The 24,178-nt window shown below is 35.0% G+C and overlaps 1 protein-coding gene across 3 annotated transcripts in view; it reads right to left on the bottom strand.

The window, feature by feature from the left end:
• The window catches only part of BRINP3 (BMP/retinoic acid inducible neural specific 3), a 484,417-nt gene that overhangs the window by 451,522 nt on the left and 8,717 nt on the right, over window positions 1-24,178 (bottom strand). For all 3 annotated transcript variants that reach the window (XM_070767931.1, XM_070767930.1, XM_070767929.1), the window contains exon 2: window positions 8,501-8,786. In XM_070767931.1, the coding sequence (XP_070624032.1) occupies window positions 8,501-8,736 (236 nt within the window). In that variant the 5' untranslated portion in view covers window positions 8,737-8,786. The remainder of the gene's footprint in view (window positions 1-8,500; window positions 8,787-24,178) is intronic.

Raw genomic sequence — 24,178 nt, 5'->3', positions numbered from 1 at the left:
AGTATTATTATTTATAAATGCTATTAATTGTTGCAAAGCATGTATTTACTTATCATGAGGCTATATACAATCCCCATTAAGAACTTGCTTTTCTGAAATTCCATTATAACTCCTAAAGCCTTGAATTAATATTTCTATTTTCTTCCTCACTGAAATTTCCTAGTGTTAACTAAAGGATACAAAGTATGAATTCATATGCAGATTCGATTGTGAATTAGAATGGAATATCAAAAATTTAAATTTATTTTATGGTTTACTCTCAAAATTGGAGATGTAATTAGAGTTGTTGAGTAGATATATTTAATTAATTTAAGTTATTTATATAAAAACTCACTACCTAGAATACTCTCCTTAATTTATCACTGAATGGTATTGTGCTAACAGACTAATGGAAGGATTTATGGAAAATCAACCAACTAGGAAAAATAGCTTCCTCACTATAGCCCCTACAGTACAAATACACAAAACAGAAAAGAATTGAAGTAATGAGGAGAATGGAAGTTATTAAAAAATTTAGGTTTAGGTACCCATGAACACAGAGTAATCTGAGAGATTTTTATATATTATTTTTAAAAAGTATTTATAAGTGACTTTTGCAAAAGACAAAAGGCTGCAGATAGGAGAATTAACTTCAATTGATTTTCGTTTTCATGCTTATCAATTTGTTCTGATATTTTCCCATTTTGCTTTTGGGATTGCTAACACTGAAGTTTATAACTCAAAGGATCTTTAGAAATCTAGAGCATCCTTAATTTTACAAAAGAGGATACTGAAGCCTGAGAAATTAACTTAGAAGCCTGAGGTTAAACAGTTCGGTTAGTGACAAGGAATCAATTCAAGTCTCCGCGCTTGGATTCAAGAGGGTATATTTTCAATGAGATGAGCTTGATATAAAGGCAAATAGAAATAAAGAAATAAGATGAGGTATATAAAATTTTAAAAATAAAATAGAAACTAGAAAGGTCTTGCCTCCAACCAAGGCACTCATACCTCAGAGGAGACAACAGATGATTTTAGAGCAGTATCAAAGGTACAAGGACAGATATTCAGGGATAGGAGGGGTAAACAAAAGGGAAGTTTTTATTTTGCTAACCTGTAAACTGGGAATTATTTTAAGAGGGTTGGTTAGATGATTAAACGACATAACATATGAAAGTATAATCATGTAATAAAATCACAGAATTTAGTTCCATCTTTACTCCTTTCTTAGTCTACACTATACGGATGCTCCATTTGTTGTTGTTATTTCGTAGCTAAGTTGCATCCAACTCTTTTGCAACCCCATGGATTGTAGCCCACCAGGTTCTTCTGTTCCATGGAAATTTTCACGCAAGAATACTGGTGAGGGTTTCCATTTTCTTCTCCAGGGAATCTTCCCGACCCAGGGGTTGAACCAATGTCTCCTGCATTGGTAAGCGGATTCTTTACCGTTGAGCCATCAGGGAAGATATACATGCTCCATAAAACACTATTATCCACTAGAGAGTATCATATGGATTTTAATATATTAGATCATCTTTTTTACATGTTATAGCCTTTTCTGTTAGGTGCAATTTTGTTTTAGGTAACTTTGCTATAAGAAGCATATTTTAGTAAATGTTTTATTCCAATTATTTTTGGAGATTGAATATTTACATTCATTACATTAACTATATTGTTCTGTAGCCACCTTGTTTTAAGTTATGTTTATTATTATTATTTAACCTTTAAACTTTTATATGTTTGTTTTTATATGTAGCAAGGAAATTTAAGATGTAATGCTGATTTTTATATTTACCCTTAAGGTTTGCAATAATATTTAAACTTATTTTTCCCAGTTCCTATTTTTAGAATTTAAATATAAATTTTCCCACTCCACTTAAATGCTACAAAGATAGATTTCACTGCATTCTGGGCTCTTCCCTTTCCTGTCCCAAATTTACTTCTGGGCATCTTTGTCACTGATACATAATCGTTAATGTCATAATCACTTTTTTCCTCCTAGACTGGCCATATTTTGCAAATAAAATGTGGCAACGAGTAAAAGTAAAGTGTAAGTAAACAAATTATTTTTTAGTGTAAGTATGTCCCAAATATTGCATGCTGTGCTGTGCTTAGTCATGTCCAACTCTTTGCAACCACATGGACTGTAGCTCACGAGGCTCCTCTGTCCATGGGGATTCTCCAGGCAAGAATACCGGCATGGATTGCCATGCCCTCCTTCTAGGGGATCTTCCCAACCCAGAAGGGATTGAACCCAGGTCTCCTGCACTGCAGATGGATTGTTTACCATCTGAGACACCAGGAAAGTCCAAGAATACTGAAGTGGGTAGCCAATCGCTTCTCCAGGGGATCTTGGGTCATGCTTATCTGCCAAAATCTCTACCTACCACATTACTCTTGAGAACTACCATCTCCAAATATCATGGAAAAGAGAGAAACTGAATATTTATACTCTGGTTACATCACAAGGCAGAGTTCTGCAGGAGAGAGACAACTACACAGTTCCTGCTGCTGCTGCTGCTGCTGCTAAGTCACTTTAGTCTTTGGAGCCAACTCTGGGTTTCTGAGCAGGTAGCTGATAGTAATGATATAATTCCCAACTGTATTTACAGTAAGTGTCACCTCTGTCAAGACTACTGGGCTTGCTCTATCTTAAGCATTAAAATATATTTTCTAATCATTGATTCATATAACCATTAAAATGCTTCTCATATTCTGGCACAAAGTTGAATACCAACCAAGTTACTGTGTTATGAGCTTTCAATACCCCTGAATATTCATTGGAAGGACTGATGCTGAAGCTGAAACTCCAATACTTTGGCCACCTGATGTGAAGAGCTGACTCATTGGAAAAGACCCTGGTGCTGGAAAAGATTGAAGGCAGAAGGAGAAGGGGACAATAGAGGATGAGATGGTTGGATGTCATCACCAATTCAATGGACATGAGTTTGAGTAAACTCCCAGAGTTGGCAATGGACAGGGAGGCCTGGCATGCTGCAGTCCATGGGGTGGCACAGAGTCAGGACATGACTGAGCAATGGAACTGTTGAATTTACACTAGTTTAAACAGAAAAATTAAAGTGATGCTATAAAGAACTGCTATTTAGAAGACATTTTAAACCTGAATCTCCTTTTTTCTTTAAAAAGCATATACATTCTTAATGTTCTTTTGTAAATGATATCATGATTATCATATTATTTATATCACTAATAAATACCTGGCCAATTTATATTCCTGATGAAAAAATACTTATATCAATTATATGTCGTACATAGAAAACCTTCCCAAAACTTAGAGGCTTAAAGAAAGATTTGGTGTTTGCTTATGATTCTGTGAATGAATGAGCATTATGAGCTGGGCTCAGCTGTCTGGTTCTTCCAGTATGCCTAATTACCAATGTAGTTTTCAGTTTTCTACCAGATCAGCTAGGTCTGAGTATCCTGGGATGGCCCCACTTCCTCATGTGGTGATTGTTTCTGTCTGGGGGCTGTGAGGTCCAAAACACATTATCTGGCCTGGTTCCTCTCTGCTCTTTGTGGTTTGTTCTGCTCTATCGGTCTAGACTTAACTTCTTCAAAGGTTGTTTTCAGATCTGATCCAGTGCAAGGCAAGTGCACAGACACTTTTATAATCTTCTACTTGCATCATATTTGCTGATGCCACACTGACAAAAGAAGGTGAACGCCAAGCCCAAAGCCAATAGCCCAAAGCCAAATATGCAAAGTCGTAGAGATGGAGAGATCTGAGTCACCAGGAGATGTGACTGCAACAATCTAACACAATTTTATTACATCTATGGCAAATAAATCAAGGATATATTTATTGAACAAACCTGATTAATAAATATGAACAGAGAAAGACGTAAGTTGTGCAAAGGATTTGTTTTTATATATTAGAAGATTTAATTCCAAAGATGTGGTCAATTATCTATGGAAACTTTTGGTTTTACTTAACTGTGGTAAAATGATTAATAAATTTAATTTCAAAAGTATGGGTTTTAATTATTTTTTAACATGTCTGCTGTTTACAGACATACTATTTAAAATCTCTGGATGGTAGCTTTTTGAAATTGATACAGTATCATCAATAAATGGCAGCAACAAGGAAAAATTTGATTTTTGTACAGAAATGCATGTATATGTACCAAAATATAATTTTGTATCAGAGCACATATTACTCACATAATTGAACATTTCTATAGAATACAAAAGGGCTTAATAAATGTTAATATTGAATTTGTGAATAACTCAAAGAAAAAATTAATCTACTTAATCTGAGGATTCCAGTTTTTTAATTCAAAGCTGACACAATATGTATTTACTTATTAAATGATTTTGAAATATATAATCCATATGAATAATTGTCAAAAATATTTAGAGTCTATGCATGAGTGTAACAATTAAGCAATTTAAGAGTACTGTTATTATTTTAGAGATCACTCATTTTCCCTTAAAAATCCTATCCTTCTCCAATCCTCATGGAGATAACTGCTGTCCTGACTTTTATTATAGTCATTTCCTTGGGGATTTTTTTAGGTTTTACCAACCATGTTTAGGTATGCATATCTAAATATAATTTAGTTTTACCTGTTTTGTGAACTTTGTGTAATAAAATCAGATTATGTGCAAATGTTTCCTGTGTTATGCTTCTTGAACTTAACACTCTGCTTGGGAGATTCATCCAGGATCCTGCTGGTGGCTACACTCTTGTTAATGTTAATATACCTGAATTGATCAGGGTTTTTGGCTGTTTAATGCTTTGAATTCTAGGAAATACATACACATCTGAAAGTGTTTTCCTCTGTTTTTCTCCTAGAAATGTAATACTTTTGCCTTTCTTATTTAGATTTTTATTCCCTATAAAGTAGATTTGTGAGTATGGTACTGGAACGAGATCTCATTTCTACTTTTCTCATGTGTGTGCTCTCTCAGTCATGTCGGACTCTTTTTGACCCGGAGGACTATTGCTCACTAGGCTCCTCTGTCCACAGGATTTTCCAGGCAAGAGTACTGAAGTGGGTTGTCATTTCCTCCTCCAGGGGATCTTCCCAACCCAGGAACTGAGCCCGCGTCTCTTGCATCTCTTGCGTCTCCTGCATTGCAGTTGGATTCGTTACCTCCGAGCCACCTGGGAAACTGCTTTTCACACATGGCTACACAAACTGCAGAACCGTTTATTCGAAACTCTCCCCTCCCCCACACTCTATTTCATTATACCCCTGTCACGAAGTGTCCATACACTCACTTTGTTTCTAGACTACCTTATCCCTTCCAAGTCATTCTTTAAATATAATTTTTCTCAGGGAACATTACCAAGAAGACCAATAAGGCATCATATTTATCCCTATTGTCTCTTATTCTCACCCAAATTTTGCTTTGAAAAATCGCTCTGAGGAATCGAGCTAAGTTGTAGTAAATTGATACATAGTAATATCATTCTTTAAAGTTATAAGAAAAGCATCATTACTTCCCCCCATGATTTTCTTACACATATGGTTAAAAAAAGAATGGTAAAAGTTAGGGGGTGGGGAAAGACTTTTATTTTCTGGCAACATATATGGATTTACACATGAGAAATATCTTTTTTTGTGGGATAAAAATCACCATCTATTTTATCTTAGAATTCATATCCCTGGTTCAAGAAAATGGTGTCAGAAATACTAAAAGTGTGTCCCTTGTTCAGAGCCCTTATAATTTATTTAAAGGATGAGGATTTCTATGGTGTGGAAGAAATTATATGTTTGCTGGTGGGCCTACTGACAGAGGGTGTTTCGGAACATAATAACTGCCATCACAAGGCTTCCACTTATTAAGGGGCCAAGTGTACTCCTAGTCCAGAGTCCACTTTCTAAAAGTGAGAACACTTGCTTAAAATGCTTACCCTAAGTTCCATTATCCATCTTTAGCTAAAATACAGCAGAAAATCCAATCTTTAATGTTTAACCAAATAACAATTTAAGTGTTAGCAACCTCATTCTAGGTCTTCAATTCAATGATCTGCTCATAAAGTAATCACTTCATATTTTTAACGTAGCTTCAGAATAAAACCTAAAAATATAATACACTTCAATTTAAAAATAAGACTTGATAGTTGACACAAATGCACAGTATCAAGAAAAAAAAAAAAAAACAGTGGTTCCTTTTATTTTAAGTTCTAACTATGATTCTGGCAATGTTCAGTTGTTATGATCTTGCTGTTCTATATTTGAGGTGAAAAGAAAAATATGTTACTGGAAAAGAAGATAAAATGAAGACTGACAACTGAAAGAAATTTGACCTAATTATTCATGCTTAATATGTTGTACATTTATAACTAAAGCATTTCAGATATTATGTCAATGCAATAACTTGCAAAAAGAAGATTATGACAGTAATAAGCACTTATAGAATTTGATCACTTTTCAAAATGATATGGTCCCTTAAAATGATAAATTTAGTGCTTAATAGTGAAAAATACAAATTTTCCACTTATGTGTCTTAAATATTCACTAATTCAGTAATTAAACATTTATGAAACATAAGTCTAAAAATTATTAAGACAAATATTTAAAACAGAGGTAAGAACTAAACAAAGCCAGAAAGCCATTCTAATCTTTGAATTTAGATTCTCAAGCTCTCAAAAATAAGGTCAACTTCACTAGGGAAAACTCATACCCATATAACCCATCTATTATATCAAACAGATAGGTAGACAGCATTCTCTGAAATGTGAGGAAATACTCGACGTGCCAAGGCAAATGGAATCCTCCTGAGTCTACTACACCGTTCATTTTATAGCATCCATCACTGATCATAGCATCATCAGCCATTGTGTCAAAGGTTATATAAGTTGTAGTCTGGTCCAGGCAGAAGGACACGGACATCTTATTCCATTGTTTATAAATAAACTATTCCCATTTACGTTTATTCAACAACACAACAGTAAAAACATTAAAAGGATGAGAAGTAGAGAGTTACTGAAGGTCTTTAGAAATAGAAAAACATGAAGACAACAGGGAATGCATGAACCCTACAAACCAATCCCAAGGCATTGTTTTCTTTATTACCTTTCACTGTGGTGATCCAAAGATTGCCTCTTTCATTCAGCCAAGAACCTCTGTACACATGTCAAGCCATGTTTGCAACTCACAGCCAATCAATCGATAATCCAAAGCTCAACAATCACACACAAGACAAGACCTCAGACCTCCCAACAGAGATGCCATAGATCCTGGAGACATGCTCTGGCATCTGTCTGTTTGAGAGACTGTTAAAAATTTTTCTGCAGAATGCTGAAACAGAACACAGTCTCATTCTCTGAAATGTAATAGCTTCACTCAGTCTGTGAAAGAAATCTGGCTAAACCCACAAAAACATGTAAAAATGATTATAACTGGAATCATAATATATTGACTGCATTTCAGAAAGGAAATCTTTAATATTTGTCATTTCATTTACTAAAGTAGAATGATTCTTTTTTGCAGACTTGTGACAGAGCTCTTGGCTGCCTGGAAGAAAGGGACACACACTCACATAGAGCAAGAATTGCGTGATGCCTTACGGAACATGTTCAGTACCCTCCGTCTCTTCTGTAAATATGCATGATTTATACAGTTCTCAGAATGCTATATGAGAGACTACATACAGACCAGAAGCACAGTGCCCTCTGGTGCGCATATAACATAAAATAAAATATTTATATAACAGGAACTACACAGATACAGACACCAATACAAAATGAAATGTTGCTTCTGCATGCATGCTAAACCAATCACTGGGAATTGTAAACTTCTATCATGAAAAAACAAACCAAACCGATAACCTTCATAAAATGTTCTTTATGGCATAGATCAATGCAATCTAACCCATTCAGGCAACCACTTGGATACCCCTCTACTTAATGGATTCACTGCACTTGTGGGAAGCAAGCAGTCTGACAGATTTAATGTATGACTCCTTTTGTGTAACTTATTTAGATTCAAGCTTAGAAGAGCAGTGAAAGTTAAAGGCCATATATCTCAATCTATTCCTTTTTCTTGGCCCTTGCTCCCAGATCCTATTTATGTGCATTTCCTTTTTATCCCATGGCCATTTCCTCCAGCTTCTGAATGTGCAATTACCTTGCAGGTAAAAAATGATGAGGTGACTCAACTTCTCAGTGATTCGTAGAAGATACCATCTCCATTTAAGCTAAAAAAGGTAACAAAGCATGGTACAAGGTAGAAAGGAAATGCCATTCAAGAAATTCTGATTTAAAATTTTGAGTATTTAAAGCGATAAACCCAGCCTCACAGTGAATTGAAATTTAGTCTAGAATTTGGGAGCGGTACACAAATGGTCACCATTATCCAGTTTTTCTGGAAGAAGTTACATCGACAAGAAATGCTTTGCAATAACCAGAAAACCTTACCGTGGTGAATGGCAAATAACAACCCTTCATATAAACCCTTTTCCATCTGAAACTTGCCCTTAGAGCAACTTACTTATCCACCACCTTCAAGGAAGACATCTCTGCCATTGCTTTCCCTTTGCTTCATACCTGTATATCTTGTATCTTGTGCTAAATCCCTGCCGGCTTCTGTCCACAAAATCTGTGTATTCCTGTGAACGATGGAAGGGTCCCTTATCAGAGAGGAGCCAGTCGAAGGGGCTTGTGGCATGCTGATCCGAAACAGCAGCAACCGCTAAAACCCAGCAATGAAGACTCAGTGCTATCCACTCCCATGGAGCCATCAGAGAGAACAATTCAGCACCAGCTCTGCTTCGCCATATCATGCTTCCACTGGGGACTTAGAGCCTTCATTCTCTTAGCTTTCCCTCAACACCTAGACAAAATACACAGGCAATTAGTTAGCCCCTGGGAGGTTCTTTTCTAGCAGTTAAGGTGCTGAGGTGGAAAATCCTTTTTAAAAAGTCTAATACCATTGTCTTAAATTAGATGATAGCAAAAGTCAATCGTAAGCAGTACACCAAAATGATTTTTTTCCAGAGCTCTTTCATACTTAGGTTGCTTCTCTATTTGTTTGAAAATAAGTCACTGAGTTCCAGCAAACCTTGTCAGGGCAACATCATACAGTGGATCACTAAAGCCCACTCTGAGCAATGATCATGAGAAATTTTCACTCATAATTACTTTTTCAGCATAAATGTTTTATGACACTGAACAGTTTCAAAAGAAACACTTGATATGTTTATTTAATAAGTTATGTTATAAATTTTAACACTACATGTATTTTATCCTTTACTTCTTTTAGAGATAGGCTTTAAATTAATTAAAATTATACAGGTAGTTATTTCCATAATAAAGATAAACTAAGATGGAATGGAACTGTGGGTCTTAGAATACATATATAATTTTGTGTGTGTGTTTATGCATCTGCCATTTATCTAGCTCTATATTTAGATAGATGGATGGGTGTGAGGGTGGGTAGGAGTGGGGGTAAGCATGTTTATTCAGATATTTTCCCATTATTCTGATAGGGAAAAACTTTCCTGATTAAACAGAATCATAATTAAATAATTTCTAGGACTCTGAAAGATTTAAATGTGCATCTGTGTGTTATTCAAAAGATAAATAGGCATATTAATAAAATTCATATACACACACAAAAAGATGCATATTATATATAAACTATGAAAATACATACACTAATTTTATAGGCATTCAAAACTAAAGTAACAAGAGGCACCATCCCAGTGTGATTCAGTGTAATGACTTTACACAAAACAACTGATACGATATCTATAGGTTATGCAAAATATTCTACAAATATCTGAATTCAATTTTACTTTCCATCTCACAAAACCTTTTCAATATTATTATTTATAGCACAGAAAACTCTGCAGTAAATAAATTCTGACTAGCAAGAAAGTTTGATTGTGAGCATTTTTGGTCAGTAAAATCTGTTTTAGGGAGCAATCAAAATGCACAGTATTAAGTAAAACATTGTAACTATGATGGTTGCCATATTTCTTTGGTGTTAGGTTAAACTGATTGATAAGCTTAATTTGCTTTTAGTTATAAACCTTTAATTCATAACATAATCCTAAACTATTTCAATATGAAAGATATACAGCAATTTTGCAACTAAAACGTGTCTCAAAACAATGACATGATATGATTGACCTAGGTCATCAGATTCAGTTTCACCCTCTATACAATTATAAGGTCCAATATCCATACCCTATCTAATTCACCCCAGTATTATGAGTTGGTTCCTGTGGTGAATTTTAAATGTGAGGACTAAAAAATGACCTCATCTGTAAGCAATGTGGGACACCTTACAAGTGACAATATTTTAAAAATGATTTATCATAAGAAAGGACAATATCATATAATAAAATGATTTTGGAATAGGAGTTAAAAGACCCTGAATCCCCATTAATTATTTGTAGAAACATAACATTGTCAAATGATTCAGGTCATAACTGACGGAGAAAATACATTTTTCTTCCATATTGGTTTTATGTGGAAGCTATACCATTTACCTTAAAAACAATATATTTCATTTTTATTCATAAACTAAGAATTATTATAATGTATAATGGTAAGGTATAACACATCAATGACTAACAAATATTTCTTATCTTTGCGAAACAAATTTTATTTTCTTGATCAAATATATTCAAATAAACAACACAATCATTGCTACCAAAAAGTTGTATTTTCTTACCTAAAGTATCTAGAATAGTAGCATGTAGTAAGGACATTAGGAGTGTTTTAAAGCATATTTTACACTGGTACAAAATCATATAATTATATACCATCAAATTAAATCCAACTCTTTAACGTCAAGTACATGATTTTGTTAAGATACAGCATGTTATTAACATAAATGTAGGATATGATTGACCCAGATGGCACTTAAGGTACTATCCTAAAATTCTGTAATTTTTAGTATAATTACCCAGAACAACTGCTTTTAATATTTTCTTTACAAATAGGTTGAATATGTGTCAAGATCTTCATAATTCTTACTTGTAATATATAGAAAGCTGGAAAGATTTTTTTTAATTGTGTACAGGGAAACTGCCTAAAAATGTTAGCATTAGATTTATTTGTGTTTCTTCAACTTCTGATATGTGTACATGTTTCCCTCTTCTCTTTAGAAATGAGTTTTTCTGACAAAACAGTTTATTAGCACATGGGAATAAGAATCCTGCCCAAATTTAAGTAATTTGGAGGATCTATAGAAATCATTATATTTTAAGGTCTTTGGTGGCTCAGCAGTACAGAATCCACCTGCCAATGCAGGAAACACAGGTTCAATCCCTGGTCAGAAAGATCCCCTGGAGAAGGAAATGGCAACCCACTACAGCATTCTTGCCCAGGAATCCCCATGGACAGAGAAGCCTGGCTTGCTAGAGTCCATGAGGTCACAGAGTCGGACACAACTCAGCAACTAAACAACAGCAACAACAATGACCCAAGTACAATACCTAACAGTTCTGTTGAAGTCTTCTTTAAGAAATAACTTTGAAGAGTTACAAAACGAGAAGACAAGTAGAGTTAAAATACATTAACACATTATTATATTTAGGCTTTCAAAAATCCTTAGAACAAGTGACCATTAGGCTCCATATTCATGAACAAAAGGATATCATTTACCTGATTTTTCACAAAAGCAGGTAAATGCACATGTGAATTACCCTTGTACATGAGTACTAATTTTAAAATTATTACTGAATTGTCCTTATTATAATATGATAACTTTGTGAGCTATATTACCAGTGGCAAAAGTAATGAGTAGAATTCCTTTGAGGATATTTGGAAGTCACAAGTAAACAGCTAAACTCAGAGGTACTATTAGGAAAAGAAATCATGAAAGTGAAAATTACAAATAATTCATCAATTCCATTCCCTGGAGTGCAGGGATAGTACAAAATGATCTTAAGTTTACTATTCCTGAATAAATGCCTAGTGAGTGAAAGTTGCTCAGACGTGTCTGACACTTTGTGACCCCAGGGACTAGACAGTCCACGGAATTCTCCAGGCCAGAATACTGGAGTGGGTAGCCATTCCCTTTTCCAGGAGATCTTCCCAATTCAGGGATCGAATCCAGGTCTCCCATATTGCAGGTGGATTCTTTACCAGCTGAGCCACCAGGGAAGCCCAGGCAGATTTCTGTTCTCTTTTTCTTGTTGTTTAGTCACTAAGTCATTTCCAACTTTTCTGCCACCCTATGGCATAAGTGCCTAAGAGAACAATTAAGGAAATAACAATGTCAATGCACAATACTTTACAGAACATGTAAGGGTATATTTTATGAATAATAAAAGAGATTTAGGGTAAAAAAATGTATTAAAAGCAAAAACATGAATTTATATTAAAAAGTAGTATTGCTCTAGATTCCCTTTTCATAAAATAAAAGAAAGTAAGACTATTGAAATATCATACTATTTAAAAATATATATTTAGTACATGGTCTACTTGTAACAAATTATTTCTCATAAAATAAAATTTAGTGAGAATATTATCAATTCACACATTATTATTACTTGCAAATACCTAATGGCCTTGAGAATCTACTCAGAAAAAAACACACTAAGACTATATTACATACTTAGTAATATATACCAATACATGTAATACATAATAAATACATAAAATATGATATATATATACATTTTCTAGTATATTAAACTAGTCTTCCTCACTAACCCTCCATAATCTTATTCCAGGGTAGTGGTGCACAACTTTTACCTAAAATGTGACACCTTATGCATATTTGAAATTCATAGAATACGGAAATGTGTAAAATAAAATATGTTCTATCATATGACAGGTGAATTTCTAATGTAACTGAAATTACAAAGATGAAAAGCAGATTACGAATCACTGATACAGACTTACTACCCTTTAGAATCATTAGTCAAATCATTGAGGGTCATCATGTAAACCATATTAATTCATTATGCAATATCTAGTTGGTATTCCAATGCTAATGATTCCTATTTATTAAAAAATTAACACTTCATGCTATATGATTGCTTTTACATCTGCATTTAGACCAATTTTTACTAAATGTCTAAAATATTTTCTGAGGGAATAAAATCCACTTGGGACCTTGTGAATGCAAGAAGTTTCATAAATAATTGTGTCAAAGATCTTTCTTTTTTTATTTTGAAAAATGTAAAATGCACAGAAAAGCTAAGAAACTAGTAAACACATATATCCTTCGACTAGATTAACCAATTGTTTATGTTTTACCACATATTCTAGTCAGTATTTCTCTCTTTTTCTATCTCAATCCCTTATAGATTGTTTTGTATGGAACAAAAATCGAAAGAAAATTGCCTAATTTGCCAAGGTCATAGGCCCATTCTTTAAATTTCTCAGTATGAGCAACTACTGCATTGCTCCACAAAGTAACTTCTTAACTTGCGTAATCACTAATATTACATTTGTAAATATACATATTTGAATCATCAAAATAAAGTCTCCAATTTCCAGTGATAGCATTCATTTAAAAAGCCACATTCTTCCAAATAATGAAATGTAATATATTATTCTATCAAATATAAACATTTATATTTATACATCAAATATTTTAAAAATATATCAGGTATACAAAGAATAATTATATTATAAAATAAGCATATTTGTATAAAATAGTTCCAAATTCTATTAGTATATAGCATACTATTATCTTGTATGCGTGTGTGCTGAGTCACTTCAGTTGTGTTTGACTCTTTGTGACCCTATGGACTATAGACTGCCAGCCTCCTCTGTCCATGGGCGTCTCTGGGCAAGAATACTGGAGTGGGTTGCCATGTCCTCCTCCAGGGGATCTTTCCGACCAGTGATTGACCCTCATCTCTTATGTGTCTGAATTCGCAGATGGGTTCTCTACCACTAGGGCCACTTCCAAAGCCCCATTATTATCTTACCATATATTATATATTTTTATTATATATTGAAATAAACATTAGCTCTGAATGAAATAAATGCAAGCTCTAAATAACTATTAAATATAACATTGTATAAGTAAATAAGTGATGGAAAAGTTAAAACATATTATAACTGTGAATTTTTAATAGCATCTCCACATTTAGTCATTATTTATATTCCTACTTAATATAGAAAATTAGCATAAAAGAGTAACTCTTATCCATCATTTACAATGTACAAAACACTCTGCTATGTTGTGAGATGGATGTAAACCCTAGTGGCCACGAAAAATACCACTTCTGTCCTCAGAAGTTCAGAATTAACTGAGGAATGCCGTATGTAAGGCAGGACGCACTGCCCCTAGTCATCTCTGTCAGAAACAGATAACTCTGTCAACTGAAAATCAACATTCTTCCATTTGTTTCTTATTCTGGTGCTTTATCTTACAAATGATATTTCCATTCACTCAGATCTACTTTTCCTTACCGTCCAGTTCCAGAGTTCTAAGAGTTCTTCCTCCTGTTGCGAGGGAAAGGTTGATGACCAAAACTACCTTCCTCTGCCAGGTACAGGGGTAACCACCAGCCTGAGCCTGTCTCTCAAAAGGAAAACACGGGCTGAAAACTAACCAGAAGAATTTCTGAGGGGCTGAAAGGACGGGCATTCCAGCCCACAGGAGGTCTCATAAAACTCACCCAGGAGAGTTCTTGGGAGGGGCTAAAAGGAGGAGGGAGGAGACCACAGGTCCTACTAACCTCCCAGAACCTGTATGAAGTACTACAATAGCTTCATAAATGGTCATCCTAACACTGATGTGACTCTCTCCAATCTGTCTTTTTAACTGCAGAGCTATCTTACTAAAAATAAATAAATAAATTTGAGCTTGCACCACTTTTACTCCCACTCTGTAATCATGAGGTCTTTCCCGGTAATTAGGCAGTAAAGAATCCGCCTGCAATACAGAAGCCGCAGGAGACACAGATTGGATCCCTGGGTGGGAAAGATCCCCTGAAGGAGGGCAAGGCAATCCGCTCTAGGTTTCTGGAGAATCCCCCTGGACAGAGGAGCCTGGCAGGCTACAGACCATAGGGTCGCAATGATTTGGACACGACTGAGGCAACTTAGTACACACACACACGCCTGTGATCATGATGTTGCCCTCTGGATAATATCCAAACTCTTAAGAAAATTTATAAAACTTCCTTCCTTGGCTTCCCTGGTGTCTCAGTGGTAAAGAATTCACCTGCCAGTGCAGGAGACATGGGTTCGATCCCTGACTCAGGAATATCTCACAAGCCTCTGAGAAACAAAGCCCACGCACCACAATTACTGAAGCTTGTGCGCCCTACAGCCTGGGCTCTGCGACAAGAAGCCACCGCAATGAGAAGCTCACAAATCACAACTAGAGAGCGGCCCCTACTCGCTGCAACTAGAGAAACCCATTGTGGCAACAAATACCAAGCACAGCCAAATAAATAATTTTTTTAAGTGTCTTCCCTTGTTTAACTTCATTCAAACCCCATGCCGTGTACATGCCACTACCATTATCAATCAAACATCAACTCTGTTCCAGCCATAATTTTATTCCACAAATTCTCCTCACTTTCTCCCTATCCTCAGCACCTTTGCTTACGCAGTTTATTTAACCTGAACCATGATTTCGACCTGGACCTCTTCACCTGCCGAAACCCAACCCTATCTCTGAGCTTCAGACTAGGTTGTGACTTCCTCCACAAGGCTTCTGCGTGACCCTTCCAGGTTAACCAGTCATAGTTTATGAAGCCATTACTTCACCTATTATAGCACATCGACACTGCATATTTATCTGTGTAATGTCTATTTGTCTGCATATCTCCCCTGCCCCCAATTAGACTTCATTTTAGGAGGACAATAATTGTTCCTAGTTTAATGGCAACTGAGTACAGTTAGCAAAGTGTCTGAAATAAAATTGTTTGATAAGTATTGTTTGAGTGAATGAATAAATGATGATTAATTAAGTACTAAATTGAGGTGTAATTAATGTGATACAGATGGCAAGGTTAAGAAAACTTCTTCAATGTGGGGGAAAAAAAGAATGTTTTATGGAGGAGTTTGCAACTGACCTATGCTTCAGGATGGCACTGGCTTTGACAGTTGAGAAAAGAGAGAAATGGAGTTCTGAGGTCATAGTTTCTGTGTTCAAATCATAATCATAAATGACATGTTCAAGCAGTACCAAAGCAAAGCATTCTTAATGTTCAAAAATTGTTAAGAACAAGGATCTGAAAGCACCCTTATTAATTATTAGCTGTAGGTAGACATATAAGGTATTCTCATGATCACACACACAATTGGGGAAAGCTAGGAAACTTTTCATTTATGTTCCATTATTCAAGGTTTCAAAAGATAGACCAAATGAATGAGAGCTCATGGGCAAAGTCAAACACAAATCCTCTTCCCACTAATGAGTGCAGTGTGTCACAGAGTATTGCAACTGCTGAGTTTAAAGAATAATAATATAGATACAGCAGTGGAATGGGTTGGCGGCTTGCTTTGGAAGGTAGGGGATGGGGAGAGACTGATGATGAAAATGACATGCTATATTTAATTTCTTCACAACAAAATAAACATATATTAAGATCTTTCGATATGCCATGCATTTTACCAATATTTCCTCCTTTGCCTCCGAGAGGCACAGTGTGGCATGTTTTATTATCACCGTTTACTTATTTAGATGACTGAAGTTCAGGGCGAAAGAACATGCAACAGTGCAAGGGTTCAAGCACTTCTCTTGAACTTAAACCGAAAACTGTGCTCTCTGTTAGACCACACCACAGCCAAATGAGAACTAATTGCATAGTGGAACTTATTTATTAGGATTTTCGTTGCCACTTAATGAAATGCTTTTGAACAAAATAAAATCTTTAAACGGACAATATAAATAATAAAAATAGAAAATAAAATGAAAATGGGATCCTTTTATCTCAGGCAATTGTAAGCAAGTGATCTGAGTAACTACATATTATGAATTTTCATAATATAGGTTTTCATATGATGGCTTTTCAAAGCATGTCTGCTCCATATACTTTAATGTTTTCAATAAAGATTATAGCTTAATCAGCTAAATGTTACTCAGTTTAATATCTTTTAAGATGTACTACTATAAACTAAAAAACAAAAATCAGAAAACTAAGGTTTTCAGAGTGTATGTGTTATTTATTGTTAAAAGTATAATCATGGTCAGATTGATTTAATTTACCTATCTGATCTTCAGAGATATTACAAGATTAATGGTCTGATTACTCAATCTGATTATAAATTGTTTTATAGTATAGTATAACAACAACAAAAAAAACACTATCCAACATACATAAAACAGAACTGGTGTCTCAAGATGGGAGACATAATGCCATTTCAGAGGAATGAGATGACTTTAATATTTTGTTGAAATGCAGCCAAAAATTTTTATATAAGGTCAGTTTTATTATGTTCTCAAACATACCAGATAAGGACAAGAATATGAGGATCATTTCTAACAAGTATTATTTGAAAGAACAATAGTGTGAAAACTCAAGACTACAGCTAAAAATATACATATATTTATATATTATAGTTACATTTAGCGAGGAAGATCCCTGGCTATAACAAAAATAATTTTAAAGGTATAGCGTTTCATGAACACCAATTAAACTCAAATATTAAATTTGACATATTCAAACATGCATGCATGATATGACACATCATCTTCCGATATGCATGTACATACAAATTACCAACTTTGAATGTTCATGAACTATATGTAGTACATAGTCAAATTTAATAAAAGAATGAGAGTATCATTATTCAGTGATTTATATCATCTCAATAATGATGCATTAATTTATGACTTTAATTCAATTATAGTTATGATCTATAATTTTAGTCTTCAAATGGCCTAAAACTGCTCTTCCTTAATCTAGACATTGTTTATTTAAAGGTATTGATTTTTTAAAATATTTATTTAGTGACAGACTTTATTTTGGGGGGCTCCAAAATCACTGCAGCCATGAAATAAAAGGACGCTTACTCCTTGGAAGAAAAGTTATGACCAACATAGACTGCATATTAAAAAGCAGAGACATTATTTTGTCAACAACAGTCCATCTATTCAAAGCTTCGGTTTTTCCAGTAGTCATGTATGGATAAAAGAGTTGGACTATAAAGCTGAGCACTGAAGAATTGATGCTTTTGAACTATGGTGTTGGAGAAGACTCTTGAGAGTCCCTTGGACAGCAAGGAGATCCAACCAGTCCATTCTAAAGGAAATCAGTCCTGAATATTCATTGGAAAGACTGATGCTAAAGCTGAAACTCCAATACTTTGGCCACCTGATGCGAAGAGCTGACTCATTAGAAAAGATCTTGATGCTGGGAATGATTGAAGGCAGGAGGAGAAGGGGACAACAGAGGATGAGATGGTTGGGTGGCATCGCCAACTCACTGGACATGGCTTTGCACAAGGTCCGGGAGTTGGTGACGGACCGGGAAGCCTGGCGTGCTGCAGTCCGTGGGGTTGCAAAGAGTCAGATATGACTGAGCAACTGAACTGGACTGAACTGAACTGATGCCAAGTCTTAGCTGCAGCATGTGAGACTTTCTACTTTCCTGAGTACAGATCAAACTTGGAATTTCTGCATCACGAGCACTGCCTTAGCCACTGAACCACCAGGGAAATCCCTAAAGGTATTGAATTTTTAAAGAACCCAGTGGAGTAGGTAGGATTTTAAGGAACCCAATATACATAGGTAGGATTTTGCCACTCTCTTTTCCATACTTCACCAGGTGTATAGAGAAGTCATTGCTTTATCTTAGCGCATCTGTTGAAGTAAACAGTAATATGCTGAAATGGAAAGAAAGTCATTCTGACTCTTAGCTATGCAATTTATTACTGGGTTTATATAGGAATTAAACCAAAATTAAGTTTTTCTTTTTCTTATGAATTGCTAATTCTTGCATTTTTCCCTTAAACAAATTTATAAAAAGTAACACTGATCTTTGAAGCAAAAGAAAAAAAAAAAAAGCCATTCAATTCCAGACATCACAAAAATCTGAAGTTCTCCACTCAGAGACGACAGAAATAATGGAAGCACTGATTTGAATTAGCAATCCTTTTTGAATTTTACAGACAATTGTTTTGGTTGGGTTAATTACTACTTTAAATTCTTTTCAATATGTTTGTTGGAAATTATTAAAATAACTGCATACTGGATGGATTTTCATTTATTAGTCTTCTAAAATTTTCCAATGTACTAGTATTATCCTCTTAAACACCTTAGTTTATGACCAAATGAGGAAGGATCTGCTGGCATAGGAACCCGTGGAGCCCCTCATGTCTAACACCTTGCCATGCACATTGTAAGGTTTGGGAACATGTGCTGAACTGAATTCCTTTTTATTTTACTGAAAATATATGAGCTGCTACATTAGGCACTGCTTATACTAGAAAGATATTGTCATTATATTAATATACTATAGTGCATTATTATTGTATTTTCTCACTATTCTTATTCTAAAAAAGTTGAGCTTTCTTGTTTTAAATCACATTGTTAAGACTGGACTTAGAAGTGCATCTTCTTAGTCATTTAACTCTGCTAAACCTGTATTCCAGAGGGCACTTGTCGTTATTTATTTTATTTAGCTGATGGAGCAATACAGTGCCTCTGAATTACAGCTTTAAGTGTTTTCCATCTTAATGAGGGTTAGTATTCCTCTGAGGAGGTTATATTGTAGAGGGAACTAATCTCCTGCTTGATTCTGTCAATACAATCTTGTCTTACCAATAAAGAGGAAGTTAAATGCTACTACCTAATGGTAGAACTGATTAGAAAAAATGAATAAAAAGTGAGTTCCATTCTCTAGTTCTGTCCAGAACATAGGAGACATTATTCTTAAAAGCCCAAATTTCAAGTCACTTGCTTTATCTTTACAGTTTAAATATAAAATATTTTGGTGTTTTGATATAAGTGATCATGGAAAAAAATCTTGGTAAGATTCAGATTGTACTCAATTTTCATTCAAAAGGAAAGTGGTCAGAGACATAAGAATAAACTTCAAATGGAAGATATTTAGAATAGTATTTTTAGATTAAAAATCTAATTTTAATGTAAAATATGAGGGATGCTTCAGAAACCTTATTATAATTAGTATCTTTGACTACCAAAACTGAGAAACAGAAGACAGTCTAAAATAAAGATTAAAATAATCTATGTACAGGAATGAAGTGGAAATAACAGTACCAGACATCTGGATTTAATATGGTTACTATAACTGGAAACATGGTTCTGCTTTTTCTGGCATGCTCCAATAATAAAAAGCATTCTGGCTTGTGAAGGACAAAGTGCTTCTTGTCAGTAAAAGAATTCTGCCACAAAAATGCAAGTTTATAGGGAATCTGATGAAAAAAGTTAATTGAAAAAAACATACTCTGTGCAAATTCATGCATGTGCAAAGATAATAAACCTTTTGCTCCTGCCTTTATGTACAACAGCCTCAGTTACAGTTTTGCAAAGCTTTAGAAATGCTTTATAAAAATATATATATTTATGGTGAGCCTGAGTAAAAATTGAAAGTATAATCCTAACTTGTTGCTTAGCTAAGGTATCTGAACTACTGTTGATAAAGGCTCAATGATGTATTCTAAGACTAAAACATAATAAACGGGATGAAGTTCAGAAATCTTGGAGTTTGGTAACCAAATGGACAATAAATCTCTTGCTCTTTAATAAGACTAAAACTTGATTTGAAGTTAACCAGGCCTAGAAGGTGAAATGAGCTTTTGAATTAGAAGTCTCTATACTGAGAAACACAAATAGAAGTGTATAATCCGAAGTCACCCACACACAAAAATAGTATGTGAAGAAGGCAATGGCAACCTGGAGAAAGCAATGGCACCCCACTCCAGTACTCTTGCCTGGAAAATCCCATGGACAAAGGAGCCTGGTAGGCTGCAGTCCATGGGGTCTCGAAGAGTGGGACACGACTGAGCGACTTCACTTTCACTTTTCACTTTCATGCTTTGGAGAAGGAAATGGCAACCCACTCCAGTGTTCTTGCCTGGAGAATCCCAGGGACGGTGGAGCCTGGCAGGCTGCCGTCTATGGGGTCGCACAGAGTTGGACACGAATGAAGTGACTTAGCAGCAGTAGCAGCAAGGAAGTTTCAAAGAAAATTTAATAAAATTATTAAAAAGTTTTTTCAAAGAACTGTATTGTTTTAGCCATAGAAAACTCTTTTAAAATAATAATATTCAGTTTCTTTATATTCATTTGCAAGGAAATGAAAATATTCGACTTCCAACATAAGAGAGGGCTTCCCTAGTCGCTCAGTTGGTAAAGAACCTGCCTGTAGTGCAGAAGACCCAGGTTCAATTCCTGGGTTGGGAAGATCCCCTGGAGAAGGAAATGTCAACCCACTCCAGTATTCTTGCCTGAAGAATCTCATGGCCAGAGGAGCCTGGCAGGTGACAGTCCATGGGGTCCCAAGAGTCAGACACAACTTAGCAATAAAACCACCACCACCAACCTAAGACAGTGTGGTTATAAACATTGTCAGTGCACTCCTAAATTTATCTTCTAATTCTGGTTATAGGGATCATTCAACTTACAGGATAATAGTTCCTATAATAGTATAATAATTCCTGAAATGCCTGTAATAATGTAACAATTAATTCCAGTATAAACAACATGAGGCAACGATTTGTGTTATTTGATTCACTAATGTATCTATGCTGTGTGCTGTGCTATGCTTAGTCACTCAGCCATGTCCAACTCTTTGAGATCCCATGGACTGCAGCCCACCAGGCTCCTCTGTCCATAGGGATTCTCCAGGCAAGAATACTGGAGTGGGTTGCCATGCCCTCCTCCAGGGGATCTTCCCAACCCAGGGATCAAACCAGGTCTCCCATATTGCAGGTGGATTCTTTAGCATCTGAGCCACCAGGGATGCATCTGTACCACCAAGAAAAGAACCGGAAACAGGGGGAGTCCTCAATAAATACAAGATAAAATAAGAAAATTAAATTTGTAAAGTGAATTTTTGCAATGTTAATATGATTTTCCTTTCACTGTAAGTCCTAAAAATCAAAAGGCATAAGCCATTGAAAATGTTTCCACTAAAAAAAGCTAACATTGAAACAAATGAATCACCACAGACTCAGATGTCAACTAAATCAGTATGACTTTATTTGCAGAACCCTGCTTGTTCTTCCATGTCTCTTTAATAGTTATCCTTTAATATTATAGATAGAAAATACATTTTTTACTGACCTATCTGTAAACTGAGGAATTTGACAACTATCTCTTTCTCTTAAACATAATTATATTTACAATATCAAAATTGGACATGTGTGAAAATACAATGAGTGATCAAGCATTACATTTGCCTTGTGGATTATTTCTAAGCATACTTCAAATAGCAAAAAATAAAAAAATATGCCTCTTAAGCACAAGTGTGTCTTTTCATTGTTATATTCCCAAGCTTTACTCTAGTTCACTCGGTGGATCAGATGTCCATTAAATATTTCTTTAAAAAAAAACAAAAATCACAAAAAGATGTGATCTACAGCAAACAAACCAATCTATCAGCAAGCCGTTAAATCTTTGTCTGCTGTTCTCCAATTTATTCTGAACCAGCATCTAATAGTGTCAGAACGTTTGTGTTGCTCTTGTTTAGTCACTAAGCTGTGTCTAATACTTCTGCGACTCTGTGAACTATAGCCTGCCAGACTCCTCTGTCCATGGGATTTCCCAGGCAAGAATACTGGAGAGGGTTGCCATTCCCTACTCCGATTCAGACCTCTGGGTACTTCTAATTAAAGAATGAGTCTTCGGCAATGGACTTTTGCTTATCCAGTTTGCCAGAGATGCTGGGATGGTCTATGTTTGCATCGGTAACTATCCTTACAGTGCCTGGCGTTGGCAATATATTCTAGCTTGTGTAACTAAACTTTTTTCTAAATATGAACACCTGCTTTCCCCATCATTGCCCAACACAGAATTGTGAAAACATTTGGTATTTTCAAGGACCACTCTTGGCAATAAATTACTTTAACTGCTAAAATAGCTCAAACTGTCTCCACATTCAGGGAGATATAAAGAACTTAAGATACTAAGTTTAAAACGAAAAGTAAAGTAAACCTATTTTTAAAGGAAATCTAGATTATTAAAAAGTTTTTATATAAGAAGAGCTAGGCAGGTTTTGAAGAATTTTACAAGAAAGAATAAATGGGGCATTACTGTATCAGATACAGAGAAACTTGAATATAAGCTAATACCTAGCATGTCATGTACATACTAGAGGTAATTTTAAGTCTTCATTGAATTTGTTACAATATTGCCTCTTTTTTTATGTTTTGTTTTTTGGCCACCAGGCATGTGGGATACTAGCTCCCTGACCAGAGATGGAATCCACATCCACTGCATTGGAAGGTGAAGTCTTAACCACTCCCAGTAATTTTTAAAATCATACTGTCTGAACTGGCCAAGAATACCTTCTAAATAATAAACATAAGAATCAATATTGCAGGACTTATCTGAAACCAAAATCTGGTAATAGAAAAAAATTTAATAAATAGTTAATAACTGTCCAGTTTCAATGCTGAGCAAATACATTGTTATCTTCAGCCAGACCTTTGCAAATCTATATTTAAAAGACAGTAAAGTCAGTCAAATTGTTATCATTTTTGTGATGAAAGAATCATGTGACCCTAGACTAAACTTTGGTTTACCTTACTGATTCAATGTTACTGGTGAGAAAGAAATATATTTAATAGTTAATCACAGTTTATGTTGGAGTTGCTGTTTTTACTCTAAATCAGAATTGATTTCCTTAAAGAGACACTGTCAAGGATAGGTTGAAATAGTTCTCATGACATGAGTGATCTTTCATATCTTCCTGGCCTACCTTCATAGATTGTAATTTGTTGTTTTGTCTTTTAAATTGGTTAAAGAAGAGACGTGTTTAAATGTTTACATTTCATGGATGGATGGAAGAGACACAAGAAAACCTGTTAGAGTTCACTCTAAGAGGAAACATGGATGCTGCAAGTTATTTTTCGCCACAGTTATGTCACTATTCAAACATAATTGGTGTTACTCTTTTAGCTGAAGTATAAAGAAAACTATACATTTAAAATAATCTGCCCTTGATCTACAAGTTCCCAAATAAGCAGACAAGGTGTTGCAAAAATGTATATGTTTGGGAGTAGCAATGTAAGACTAGAAGTTCCACTCAGAGGTGAGAAGATGCTGAAAATAAGTACTTTAGTCAAAAAAGAGGCTTCAAGAATAACTTTGTGCTTCTTAAGAAATTA

The sequence above is a fragment of the Bos indicus genome, chromosome 16 (assembly GCF_029378745.1).
Source record: "Bos indicus isolate NIAB-ARS_2022 breed Sahiwal x Tharparkar chromosome 16, NIAB-ARS_B.indTharparkar_mat_pri_1.0, whole genome shotgun sequence".
Taxonomy (NCBI): Eukaryota; Metazoa; Chordata; class Mammalia; order Artiodactyla; family Bovidae; genus Bos; species Bos indicus.
The sequence above is the reverse complement of the archived record's forward strand: the minus strand, read 5'-3'. Positions and strand labels throughout refer to the sequence as shown.